This window comes from Cryptomeria japonica, chromosome 5, assembly GCF_030272615.1.
Source record: "Cryptomeria japonica chromosome 5, Sugi_1.0, whole genome shotgun sequence".
In the NCBI taxonomy this organism is placed as follows: Eukaryota; Viridiplantae; Streptophyta; class Pinopsida; order Cupressales; family Cupressaceae; genus Cryptomeria; species Cryptomeria japonica.
This window is the reverse complement of record NC_081409.1, coordinates 90,831,025-90,843,706: the sequence shown is the minus strand read 5'-3', so window position 1 is coordinate 90,843,706 and position 12,682 is coordinate 90,831,025. Positions and strand designations below refer to the sequence as shown.

The 12,682-nt window shown below is 30.6% G+C and overlaps 1 protein-coding gene across 2 annotated transcripts; it reads left to right on the top strand.

Moving 5' to 3' along the window:
• The first annotated feature begins 1,635 nt into the window (after nt 1-1,635).
• LOC131054699 (embryo-specific protein ATS3A) lies at nt 1,636-9,638 on the top strand. 2 transcript variants are annotated; one of them, XM_057989258.2, is made up of 4 exons: nt 1,636-1,843; nt 3,238-3,357; nt 5,782-5,874; nt 8,942-9,638. In XM_057989258.2, the coding sequence occupies exons 1-4, from the start codon at nt 1,766-1,768 to the stop codon at nt 9,425-9,427; spliced, it is 777 nt and encodes a 258-aa protein (XP_057845241.2). In that variant the 5' UTR covers nt 1,636-1,765; the 3' UTR covers nt 9,428-9,638. The 2 variants fall into 2 exon arrangements, with proteins under 2 accessions (XP_057845241.2, XP_059077246.1); XM_059221263.1 differs by lacking the exon at nt 5,782-5,874.
• Nucleotides 9,639-12,682: the final 3,044 nt, after the last annotated feature.

The following is a 12,682-nucleotide window of genomic DNA, read 5'->3' as shown; positions in this document are numbered from 1 at the left end:
ATTGCAAACTTTTATAATACGTAGATACAATTAAAAAAAAAATGAATTTTCAATATCTTGTTTGATAATTTGTGTAGATATATAAAATTGACACCTTACCAATCACCTAATTACCTAACCATTTCCTCAACAATAAATTAAATAAATCCCTATTATCCAATATATATGGACCCTTATTACTTGGATAATATTCTATTATTTAATTTCTAAAATCACTATTTATTACTATTCCCCCACCCTAAAATCACCTAATCATCATTATTACAATTATATCCATTATAGATAAAAATTATTTATTTGATTTGTTATGATTTGTTTTTGGGTATGGGCATATATTTTTTGATTTGGTTTTGGGATATTGATCATGGTATTTAGTGTGTATGGATTGAGGAAAACATATAATAAGGAAGTAAACTCTAGTAGTCAATCGCTTCCTCTTTTTCCATTTAATACTATATTAATAAAAAATGATCAAAATGGTGAAAATGGTGGATTGATGCTTTTACAATGTTAATAATTAGCTTAGATCTTTTCATCCAAATTTTGTAATGTAAGTTATAAAAAAAATCTTTTATTTATGTCATTATGTCAAACCTCACCATTATTTGTACTATCTATTCATGGATTTTTATAATACTAATTTGATTTGATTTGATTTTGATTTTATTTTATTTTTTACATTGATATATTTTCTTGATTTGAATTTGAATATATATGATATTGATGGGATATTTAATGTGTATGGATTGAATGAAACATATGATAAAAAGATAAATTCTAATAGACAATCACTTTTTTTCCATTCCAAAATATATTAAAAAAAAAGTAATCAAATGATTAATTGACACTCCATAAAATAATTGAAACAATTTACATATGAAATATTATAATATTTACCATGTATATACTACTAATAACTTACATATTTGATATTTGATAGTGAGCACAAGATATATATATATTCAATGACATGTCGTCTAAACATTGCATTCGAATTAAAGAAATGTCTATCCAACAAACTTAAAAAACAAATCATACAGAAGAAATACTTAAACTTTTTTTTGAAAACTCTTCTTTATAAATTCCTTTTGAGTTTACAGATAACCAGAGTTTGAATTATTCTTCAGTCCCACATGAACTACATGCATGTTGTCCTATCAGTACAAGAAAGAGGATATATATACAGATTTGTGTCGATTTTATTTGCACTCAAGCCGAAATTACATCTTACTGACGGTTACTCTCCTCACTTTCTTTCAATTTACAGGAGCTACGTAACTCATTTCGTAAGGGAGATTATGACACCACCAATATTTTCCAACGACTAGACTGAAGAATAGTGCGTCAATCTTTTTAAAGCACTTTATTCTAATCAATGGTTGTCTTTCCAAGATTCGTAGGATTCACTGGTTCCCTAATCTTCTTTAAAAGATATCTTTTATCATCTTACAAATACTCTTCTTCACAACTCTAAATGGCTTGCAGAATACTGTATTAGAAGCATTTATAGTATTTGAAGCTTCACTTTACTCTCAGAATTTAATCATTTAAAGATAATAGTGGGCCAATGATGTCTCAACACTCTCAGCCTTTTTTCTTTGATTCTCCACCTTGATTGTGAAGCAGAATTAAAGATGCCAAGATTGAAAGACAAGAAACCTGATTTGCCCAGTTATAAGAAAGGCGATCAAGATAATTTCTTGCGACACTCAACTTTAGTTTGAGGTTATTTTATTATATATCTGCAGAAAATCCCAGTGGAGCTATGGCATGGAGACTTCAGATTCTTGGTTTTCTTCTCATAAATTTGGCTCTACTGGCGTGTATATGTGCCACTGCACAGGTTGTATTTATTTGTATTGCCCATATCCAATGTTGTTTACTTCATGCCCAGTACCCGATTCTTTAACTTTTGTTTTCTACTCTTTTTAACATTCTACATTGAGAGAATACTTGTAAGGTTTCATTGTGTTCTTATAGGTTTTCTTCTAACAATCTATAGGGAGGAAATGTTTTCAGCATTCTAGGACGGGTTATTTAAATCTTTTTGAGGTCAAGTAAATTCAAAATTTTCTATTTGAAAAGTAATAAATACATATTAGTTGTTGTTCATGGTACAGTATGTTGGTTTAAGTATGGTATTGTTATTTTGTCATCAAGGTTTAAATTCATGTTAGGCTATTGTGATCATCTGTCTTATGTCTTCACTGATCTGTTGCGTTAGCAAATTTGAACCTTTGCATTAAATGTTGTTAGCATTTAAGCCACTCATTTTGTGTTCCCAAATCTTATTAAACTAGTATGCTCACTGGCTTTCTATCCCTTCTAGACTATTAAGCTCATAGATTTACATTATTTTTAAAATAAGATCTTCATTCATAACCTCAACTTAAATTAAACCAAAATCATCCCAGATTTTACTTTGATATGAGTGTCTCTTACAATAATTGTGATAGAGACCTCAAATGTGCTTTTAGAATCCTATGTTGTCATAGAAAAAAAATAGAATAATATTAAATAATGTCTTTATACATATCAGTGCACTCTACGTGGGACGGCCACCTTTATCCTATTTTCCATACAATAAATGATTACTTTAAAGGTCAGACTCACACTCATTTGAACACATTTGCCCTCATCAATAGTTTTCTTTTGCAATGCTTAAATTTTGTTTAATAACTAAAGTGAACTATGTTAAGTATAATAAGGAGAAGGCCATGGAGTTCCTTGACAAAGGAAGGTATGGTTAGTCGTTTCATTGTGGCTTCCTAGATTTCTAATATTTGTACAAACTTAGCAAGAAAGTTGTGTAGAAGAGTTGAATAATGCATTTCCTTCTCATTTTCACTTCACTCCAACTTGTCCGAGCAAATGTTAGAATAGTTTGTGTATTCTCTATGTATGTCAACAATTTTATTTCTAGTGACTTTCTCGGACTTGTTTGTTTTTATTTTGCAATATCTGTGTGAAACGTATCTTGGTAAATATACTTTAAAGCACAACCTAGACACTTATGCAATGTTTAGCCTATTGAGTTAATGACTGGTCTATACATATTTAGTCTTCTTTATCAATCAAAACTTTTTCTCATCAGCGCTTTAATTGTTTAATGAGCTAATGGGTTCAATACATGGAAGGTGTTGCGTGTTGCTAGTACATATTTAGTGGGTCTTAATAAAAGTGCTATTTCTCATTTGTGGGTTTAATAAAAGTGTTCTCTCTTATTTTTGTATGCAGGAAGAAAATTGTTCCTATACATTAGAGGTGGAGACATCATGTTATCCACTTTCAGGGACAGACGAGCGAGTGCTTGTGAGGTTTGGGGACAAAAGCTTTTATGAAAAAAACAAAACCGAGGTATAATATAAGAGGGTTTAAGTGGTCTTGGCTTGCTATCCCAAAGGAAGAGCCATGTTGCCTTGGACTCACACTTCTATTAGTTGTATGTAATTAGAATTGATTGTGTGTGTACTAAACTAGCTAAAGAATGCTAAAATTAGATAAAAATAATAGAATACTGATTGTATATAATAAAATTGTATCAAAGAGGTACAAATCAATAAATGAGATATAGAGAAGAAACCTCAATTTGAAATCTAAAACTGGCTATGTCAAACTAATTCACTAGGTACTATAGTTTGAAGGTGCTCACAAGTGAAAAAAGAGACCAAGAATTATATTAGGTTGCTTTGTGCTACTATCTCTAAAAAATTAGGTCAAAGTGGTAGAATAGGGCTACTAGATGAAATAAGTCCAAGATTTTTCATTTCTTTGAAACCTGGAAATGTTTGTCACTATCTACTCTATCTACCCATACCTATTTCATAGTTGGATATTAAAATACATGTGAAAAATGGGGAAGAAGGTTTGTACTAGACAAGGGATTTCCTAAGTCAAACCCCATGTTAGTGTTCCCACCTCCATAATAGCTAGGTTGGGAGAAAAGAGTGTGTTTCTTAGGGAGGACAAAGTCAAAATAGTAATGAAATGATAATACCTCAGGTAAAAACTTTCTCATGGATTTACAAAGGTGATGATGCAATTATCTTTAGAAAAGTCCTACAAGTGTTAATGCAATAATATGATAACCATAAATGAGAAACATGAAATCATACCCACGTGTAGAGCGCTAATAATTTGTTGTGCCTTGATTGCTCTATATTGAATTAGAATGGAAAATGTTTTCCCTTAAAATCTAGCCTTATAAATGATAGAAGATGTTTCTCCATATAGGGATCATAAGCTTATTTCAACTATAGGCTGACACAAAATGGTCAAGTATAAAGACCGAGACCAAATTATAAAGTGTAAAGGTTGACACTTGCAATCCAATATTTTTCAAGAGATTGGTACGACTAAGGAGTTGGGTGTCCTAATGGTCTCAAAATTAGTTCTTTGGAAGGTAAACATAAGTGTCAAATTTTGTGGTATCCAATTTACTCCTGACGTTGGCATTTGATGACAATTAATTTATGGGATTAACGATGAAGTGTTAGAGAAGAATAGGGTACAAATGTGCTCAAAATGATCCAAGGGAAAGCACACTAAAGTAGGTGAGAAATGTTTTTGAGGTATTAAATTTATGACACTGCACAAGTAGAAAATACTAAACCAAAATATCAAAATTCGTAGGAAGAATCTTTCATTGATCTTTCTAAGTTGGTTTTGACAACTTGATTATACATAGAAATGCACCAAATGCTATTGACATAGAAATGCACTAAAATTTGAGAATTATCTTAAATCTTTCCATCATTTTTTTAATCAAAATCAGTAATATTTTCTACTATTTATGTCGTTTCTAAACCTCACTATGTCAAACCTCGCTATAGATTGTGTTAAATATCACTTGACCTTTACAATATTTATCTGCCTTCATTTAATTTGGGTATGTGACATTGTGATTTGATTTTTAGGTATAACTACATTTTCTTGATTTGATTTGTGGTATGGATGATATTGATTGTGGTATTTAATGTGTATGAATTGAGTGAAACATATGATAAGATGACAAACTCTAATAGCCAACCACTCTTTCTTTTTCCATTTCAAACTATATTAATAGAAAAATAATCAAAATGATTGATTTCTATACTTCTGAAAAATTATAATTAGCTTTGATTTTTTAATCAATTTTTTAATATAACCAATACGATTTTTTACTATTTATGTCTTTTCTAAACTTCAATATGTCAAACCCCACCATAAGTTGTACTCACTATTATTTCACCTTTACAATCCTTGTTTTTTTACAATATATGACACATTGATTTGATTTGAATACGAATGTTATTGATTGTAATATTTAATATATATAAATTAAAAAAACATATAATAAAAAGTATTCTAATAACCAATCACTTATTTTTCTCCCAAAACATATTACTTAAACAATTATACTAGGACAAACATTATAATATTTACCATGAATGATACCAAATACTAATTAATATCTTCTTACATATTTGACATTTGATGAAGACACGATCTGTATACCCACCGACACACAGTCCAAAGATTGACATTTGAATTACCTATGCCCCATATAAATAGTAAAAAGATTGACATATTCTTCAGTTTCACGTGAACTTCATGAATGCTGTCCTATCAGTTCAAGAAAGAGGGCATATATACAATTCAAATGCAGGTGACATTTTTGTCGGTTTTATTTAGACCCAAGTCGAAGTATAATAAGAAGATCAACTTAGGTAAATTCTTGCCACACCCAACTTTAGTTTGAGGTTGTTTTATTTGTTTACTCTTTTGATTATATCTCTGCAGAAAATCCCAGTGGATATGGCATGGAGACTTAAATCCGTTTGGTTTCTTCTCATAAATTTGGCTCCACTGGCGTGCATCTGTGCCATAACAAAGGTTGTATTAATTTGTATTACCCATATTCAATGTTGTTTAATACTTTTCCTGTACCTGGTCTTATAACTTTAATTTTCTGCTCTTTTTAACAGCCTCCATTGAGAGAATATTTGTAAGATTTCATTTTTGTTTGAGGGTTATTTCTAACAGTCTGTGGCGAGGAAATGTTTTCAGCTTTTCAGGATGGAATAAAATCACTTCCGGTGGTCAAGGCAATTCAAAATCTCGTGTTTTATAAAAAACTTCTTTGAAGGATGATAAATATATATATTAGTTGTTGTTTATGGCAAGCTATGTTGCTAAAAGCATGATATTGTTGTCCTTATCAAGGCTTAAACTCTTGTTAGGTTAGTGTGATAGTAAGCTTTGTGCTCTGTATGATCTATTGTGTTTGCAAGGTTAGTGTGATAGTAAGCTTTGTGATCTATATGATCTACTGTGTTTGCAGGTTGGAATCTTCAAGATGCAGCTCAAACCAAAAAACTGTAGATTAATCTGCAGTTTTTTGGTTTGAACTGTATTAGTTTGGTGTAGGAGCATATAAATCTACATGAGAGCATGTCGGCTTGAAGGTTGTGTACGGAATATTGTTGTGAGAGCTCTATTTTGGTTTGCTTAAGTTCTATTATGTTTCTATGGTTAAAAGGGGAAGCATGGGCACTTATGTATAGGCAGTTGCAAACGGTTAAGGGAGTCTAGACTATGTAAGTATTAATGAAATAGAAAGGGTAGTAGTTTGTTCGATATTTAATTGTGAAGTCAAATAAGAAGATAGATTATAATTTAAGAAAAAGGATAATCAAGGTGGAAGAAAAGATAAAACAAAGGCAAATGCAGAAGATAATATAGAACAAACAAAAACAGTTGCAAAAATTATAGATTGAGTTGGAAGAGGTATGGTGCCTGTTAGAGGAATTTGAGTTCTGCAACAATAAGAAAATAAGGAAAAATAAATCTAAAGCAAAGTTATTGAAGAGTTATGAGAACCTGAAAAAGAATGTTGAAGATAAATACTCACCTTGTGAGCAAGAGCCATTTTCAGAAAGGAATGTCATCGAGTTAAAAATGAGTCAAGGGGTAAAATTGTTAGAACAAGGAAAAATTAAATCTATTGCAGAGTTGGCTAGAATATTAGTGGATAGAAGACCTTTAATTGTGGTGTTCCAAGAGTTACAGAGAGCACAAATAGATGAATGAGATGAAGATAAAGGGAATAGGTAGAAATTTAAGAATACGATGTAAAAATAGAACAGTTTAAAGACTGTAATAAGAAGGAATGCAACCTATCACAAGAGAAGGCCCAAAATGTTGTGGTAGTGGAAGTAGTCCACATTGAAGAGAAAGTTGCAACAAGGATCATAGATCTTTGGGAGGATCTTTGAGAACTTCATATGTGATGAAAACTTTAATATTTGTAGAGAACACAAGTTGTCACAAACAATTATAGGAACGACAAGAGAATCTCATTAGTGAAGAAAAAGAAACAAAAGATTATCACTTCCTTAAGCAGAGAAGAAGGATGATTAAGGGAGAAAGTAGAGATCTTTTTAGTTATGATATAGAGGAAAATGTCCAAAAGGATTTGACTTATGAACCACATCACACTGACCTAAGAATGAAGTTCAGCTCATGAAATAAGAAATCAAAAACATGCCTAAATTGCATAATGGAAGGAAGGATAAAGCTTTTATTGAAAATTCTTATTCCCTTAGCTTTATTTTTATTTTTAATGATTTATGTGCAGGCGTAATAAGAGCTAGTAAGAAAGATACAAAGAGAAATGATGATTTTTAGTGGAGGAGGACTACTAAGCCTTCAAGTGTTTGTAAAAAGAGAAAATGAACAAATTTGAAGAGGAAGAGGATCTTTGTTCTAACAAGAGGTTGGAAGTGATTCTTCAAGTCAAAAGGATATTTTTTAATAATAGTAATCTCTTGAAGTTCTCCAATCAAACTTTTGTAAATTAGGAGGTTCAAAAAAATTTAGAGGGGGGGGCAAAATGATGTAAAGCATGTCAATAATTTCCTCTTCCAGCATTTTGACTATATGAAGGGGAAGATTAGCTATTTTTATCTTTCTAATTTCTTTGCTACTATTTATGTTTTGTCAATTGCTTTTTGTTTTTGTAACCGCCTGTTTTTTCTTGGTTATTTTTTTATGTTTTTTTGTAATGGTTAGGTTGGTAGATGCCACACTGCCTAGGATTTTTGGGGGGGAATGTGTTTTTTTTTATTTTTTATAATTTTTTTGTGCTAGGCTTAGAATAAGTTATGGATGGATGTAGAGATAAAAATAAATAAAAAATAAAAAGAAGTCCATGCTAATGGTGCTTGTGTGGATTATTTTTTTCAAATGTATTTTTTGTTTATGAATGACAAAATAATAAGGATATATCTATCTATAATGGAGAATATTTGTAACTGAATTTGCTCTTGATTATTTTCTTTATTTTTCTGTAGATTAATCTACAGATTTTTGGTTTGAGTTGCACCACTTTATATTGAAAGTTGTTATCATTCAACCCATTGACTTTGTTTTCCCAAGCTTCATTACACTAATGTGCTCATCAATATTATCATGCTTGTAAGTTTGGTCTATTTGCATTGGTACAATGCATTCATACTAAAGATGAAATTTGCTATCTATAACCTCAACTAAATTAAACAAAGACAAAATTCCATCTATCAAATTTCATTAACAAATATTTGATATGAGCAATATAATATTTATATATTTTTCAATAATATATTTCTTGAATAAACGTAAATTTTATGTATGATTTAATTTCTGTGTTCAGAAATAAAGATGTCTTTTGAAAAAAATGCTATTTTGTTATTATTTTAATGAGTGGTCAATATGTATTATATGTGTTTTAAATTCTTAATTTATAAGAGATTATCCAAATGAAGTTAGAGAGTTCAGACTAAAAAGGTAGAAATCAACTTCATATGCCATGAAAGACTCATACTTGCTATAGAAAGGTATGACAATTTTATTATTCTTTTAAGTATAGTTATTCCATTCTCCTATATTAATAAATTCCAAAAATCTGGATTGGCATTTGCAGGGAGAATGCCCATATATATTAGAGGTAAAGACTTCAAAACGGACTCTGGTTTATTATGATCCAGGTACGAAAGACCATGTTCGTGTGAGATTTGGAGACAAAAGCCAAAGTGAGGTGATGGATCGTCATCTGAGTGAGCCTTTTGAAGGAAACAATCAACAGCCATTTGAGGCAGATAACACTGCTAAGTTTAATATAAGTGGCACCTGTGTAGAAAGTGATGTGTGTTATCTCTATTTTAAAGTAGAGGGAACAGATAAGTGGAAACCTAATCATGCTGTAGTATATAGTGGAGAAATGAATTCTACATTTTACTTTAAGGACAGATACATGCCTGAGAATTCTTGGGATGGCCATGACTTTTGGGAAGAAAGGGAGCAGTTAGCTTCTTTTGCAGTAGAAGATTCAATGTATCAGAAGACCCAGAACACTAATAAAAAGCCTTGTAAGAGACCAGGAGGAAAGTCTGGCAAGAAATGTACTTGAGTCTTCATAACACATCAGAGATTCTGGTGGTTATAGTTATGTGAGGTTAAGACGACTGAATTGGTATGTAAAAGTTATACATGGGATAATCCTATGGATATTGTCTGAGTATTTTAGGATATGAAAATAGTATTGTATAGATTAATCTTTTTTCTGGCATTTTCTAAGCTTTTTTTTTTAATATTTCAATATTAATTAGCTATTGTAGATCTACCGTGTTATATCATTTTTGTATATTTTATTTTGTGATTTGAAACATATTTTCTATACTAATCTATTAATGTTATATTCAGTTTTTAAAGAGTTTAATGTAAAGACAATTTTAGTTTTTTATTTTGTATTAGACTTGATAGGATTTTATTCAATCTCATCATTCATTACCTACAACATTAATTACAACATTAAGGAGTTTATTATAGCAAAGAAACACATAAGAAGGCACATGGGATCTATGAGTGTTGATTGCATATACCACATGAAGATGCATCACTCTATTATCACTATCACTCGTAAGGCTTGAGGCCACAATATGAACATTATTTCTAATCATTTGAAAGTAGCTCAATTCAGTTGTAACTAAGAGTAGAGTCAAGTTTCAGTATTGTATTATAACATCTTTCAAATTTTATAATATAATTTATAGAATGTGATCAAATGGTTGAGGCTTAGCATGTTGAAATTTCATTTTAAAAAATTATAATTTAAAGTTTATATTATTTATTTTCTATCTTATAAAAATTCTATTTTATAATTATTTGGTGTTTCATTTCATTTCATGATTATTGTGCATTGTTTTTCTATGACTTCACCAAGTGGTATCAAAGCATAACTTTCAAATTTCAAAGAAAAAGTGAGTCGATATCTAAAAAGTTCTACTTGTGAGTAGATCGTTCAATTGAAGTAACTTACAAAATGCTTGAAAGTAGAGTATTGTATGAGAAACAATTGCAAGGAGTGATTGTGTTTGATATGGAAAAGAGATTAACTAAACCAGCTAGTAATTCAACCTAGACCAACCTCTTTTCCATAAAACATTGGAACACAAATTGACCAAAGGTGTTTAGTTTAGCTAAGTCTTCCTAGAGAGAGACAAACTATTTGTGTTATGTTTCCTTTTTGCAAAGAAGATTGATTGATTGAGATGTTTAATTAGGTCCTAAAACATGATTGAAATACTTGATAAATTAATAAAATAGAGTTGTAGACCCACAAAAAACAATAGATAGTTACAAAAATGAAACAAAGGTATAGAGGTGTACCCATAGCCATAATCAAAGAGTATTTGTGTTGGACTTATGTGTTGGGAATCATTGTCTTAAAGTTTTACAGTCTAATTATTTTTCTAGATTTGAGATGTCCAGAGTAGAAGTTGTACCTCTTGAAAACTAAGCTGAAACAATACTAGGGTACTAGGCAACCCTATCCCAAGGTTTTCTCTTCAATTTTTTATGACAATCTCTATCACTATAAATCTTGTCTTCCTATACCTTCACCCTATTTTAAAATTCTAGATGTATACATACACAATCACAAAAATGGGAACAATGGTTGTAGCTATGTAGGAGCTTGTCTTAGTCAAGCCCCCTATTTTTTCGTATTCCTACCTCCATGAATAGCTTAATTGATACTGACATAAAGTGTGTGCTCTAAACCTCAAGTCTGTCTATGATTGTGGGAAGTAGTGAAATGCATATGAATAAAAACTAAACCTTAATCAAGTGTGATAGAGTGGAGTTCTAGACTATTCAAATAAAGGTGGCATGAATCCAACTTAAGAGAGAATAACATGCATAAAGGATAACAAATAACAATAAATTGGATCTAGATATTAAAACATGGAAATGTGTGAACAACGTAGAATGATACCAAATCCTTAAGGAAAGGTACAAGCTGATCATCAATTAATAGCTCCATCATCATTCAAAATTCCTTAAAGCTTCAATCACCTTGTAAAAATGAAGAATGATCAAATGTAAATGAGTATTTCAAATAATACTTCAATTTTGCAGAATTAAGTGAACGATTTATCCGATATTTTCTAATATCAAAGTTTATATCAAAATGAGAAAATATACTAGCTTATATATGGATCACAAAGTTAATTTTTGATAAAAGGCCAACACATAATGATCAAATGCAAAGATCAAGACCAAATTTTAAAACTCAATGGTTGTCATTTGAAACTCAAATATTTTTGATAGATTTTCATGGGACCACGGAGCAGGGCATCCTTGTCCTCCCAAAATAAACTCTCTAAAAGTGAAACATGAGTGTTGAGGCCTATGACATAGGATCGAGGCCTAATTTTAGCATTTAAAGATAAATTAAGTTTGGGATAAATGATAAATATCTAGGGTAGCATAGAACACATCTTGAACTAGGGGAAAATTTAAAGCTAGAAATGGTTCTAAAATGATCTAGGGTAGAGAAAACTAAAGAAATAGTCAAAAAGACTGTGAAATTGGGCTTGCACAATTCAGGAGCACAATTTATGACACTACATTTAGCCCCCACTTTAGTAGTTGTTGATATGAATACGATATACAAACACCAATCTGAGGATGTGTAATTGTAAACTAAAAATGAGGTTCAAGAATACATAACCTCGAAGATAGGATACAAATTAGGGTTATTATCTAAGGTCTACATCCCCTTTAGGAGATATAAGTATAAGAGATAGATCTATTTAGCAGAATAAGGTGACATGTAAAGATATATAGATATAAAGGAGATATAAGGAATGTACTAGTTATACTTTGATATATGAATACAAAAACATTTGATTTTGTGTCTTATCTATGCATATAATATTTCATTCTAAATCATTACTTAATTAGGATTTGGAATGCTTTCCTTGTTGCCTCAATAGGATTGAGTCTAGGGCAATAAAGAATACAATTGTAGAAACCATTTGGAAAAACAACTCTAATCTATATCCCTCAGATTTCTTGCTAATAGTATTCCATTGTTAAGACCCTGGTTAGATTTTGTTGGGGTTTTACCTAGAGAAATTTTAAATTTTAAACCATTACCAAATCAAAAAGAAAAAAAAAATAGAAGAAAACATGTAATTGATTAAAAACTTGTCTTCTTGATGTCTATCATATGAGAGGGGGTTAGGTGTCAAGGAAATGGGAAATAGAAAAAGGGGGAAAAGGTTTGGAGAGACATACGAAGAGATGTGACCATTTGCATAACTAACTAGATAACCACCATGGGACACAATATAGGAGTAATGTGATCTCAAATCTAAAA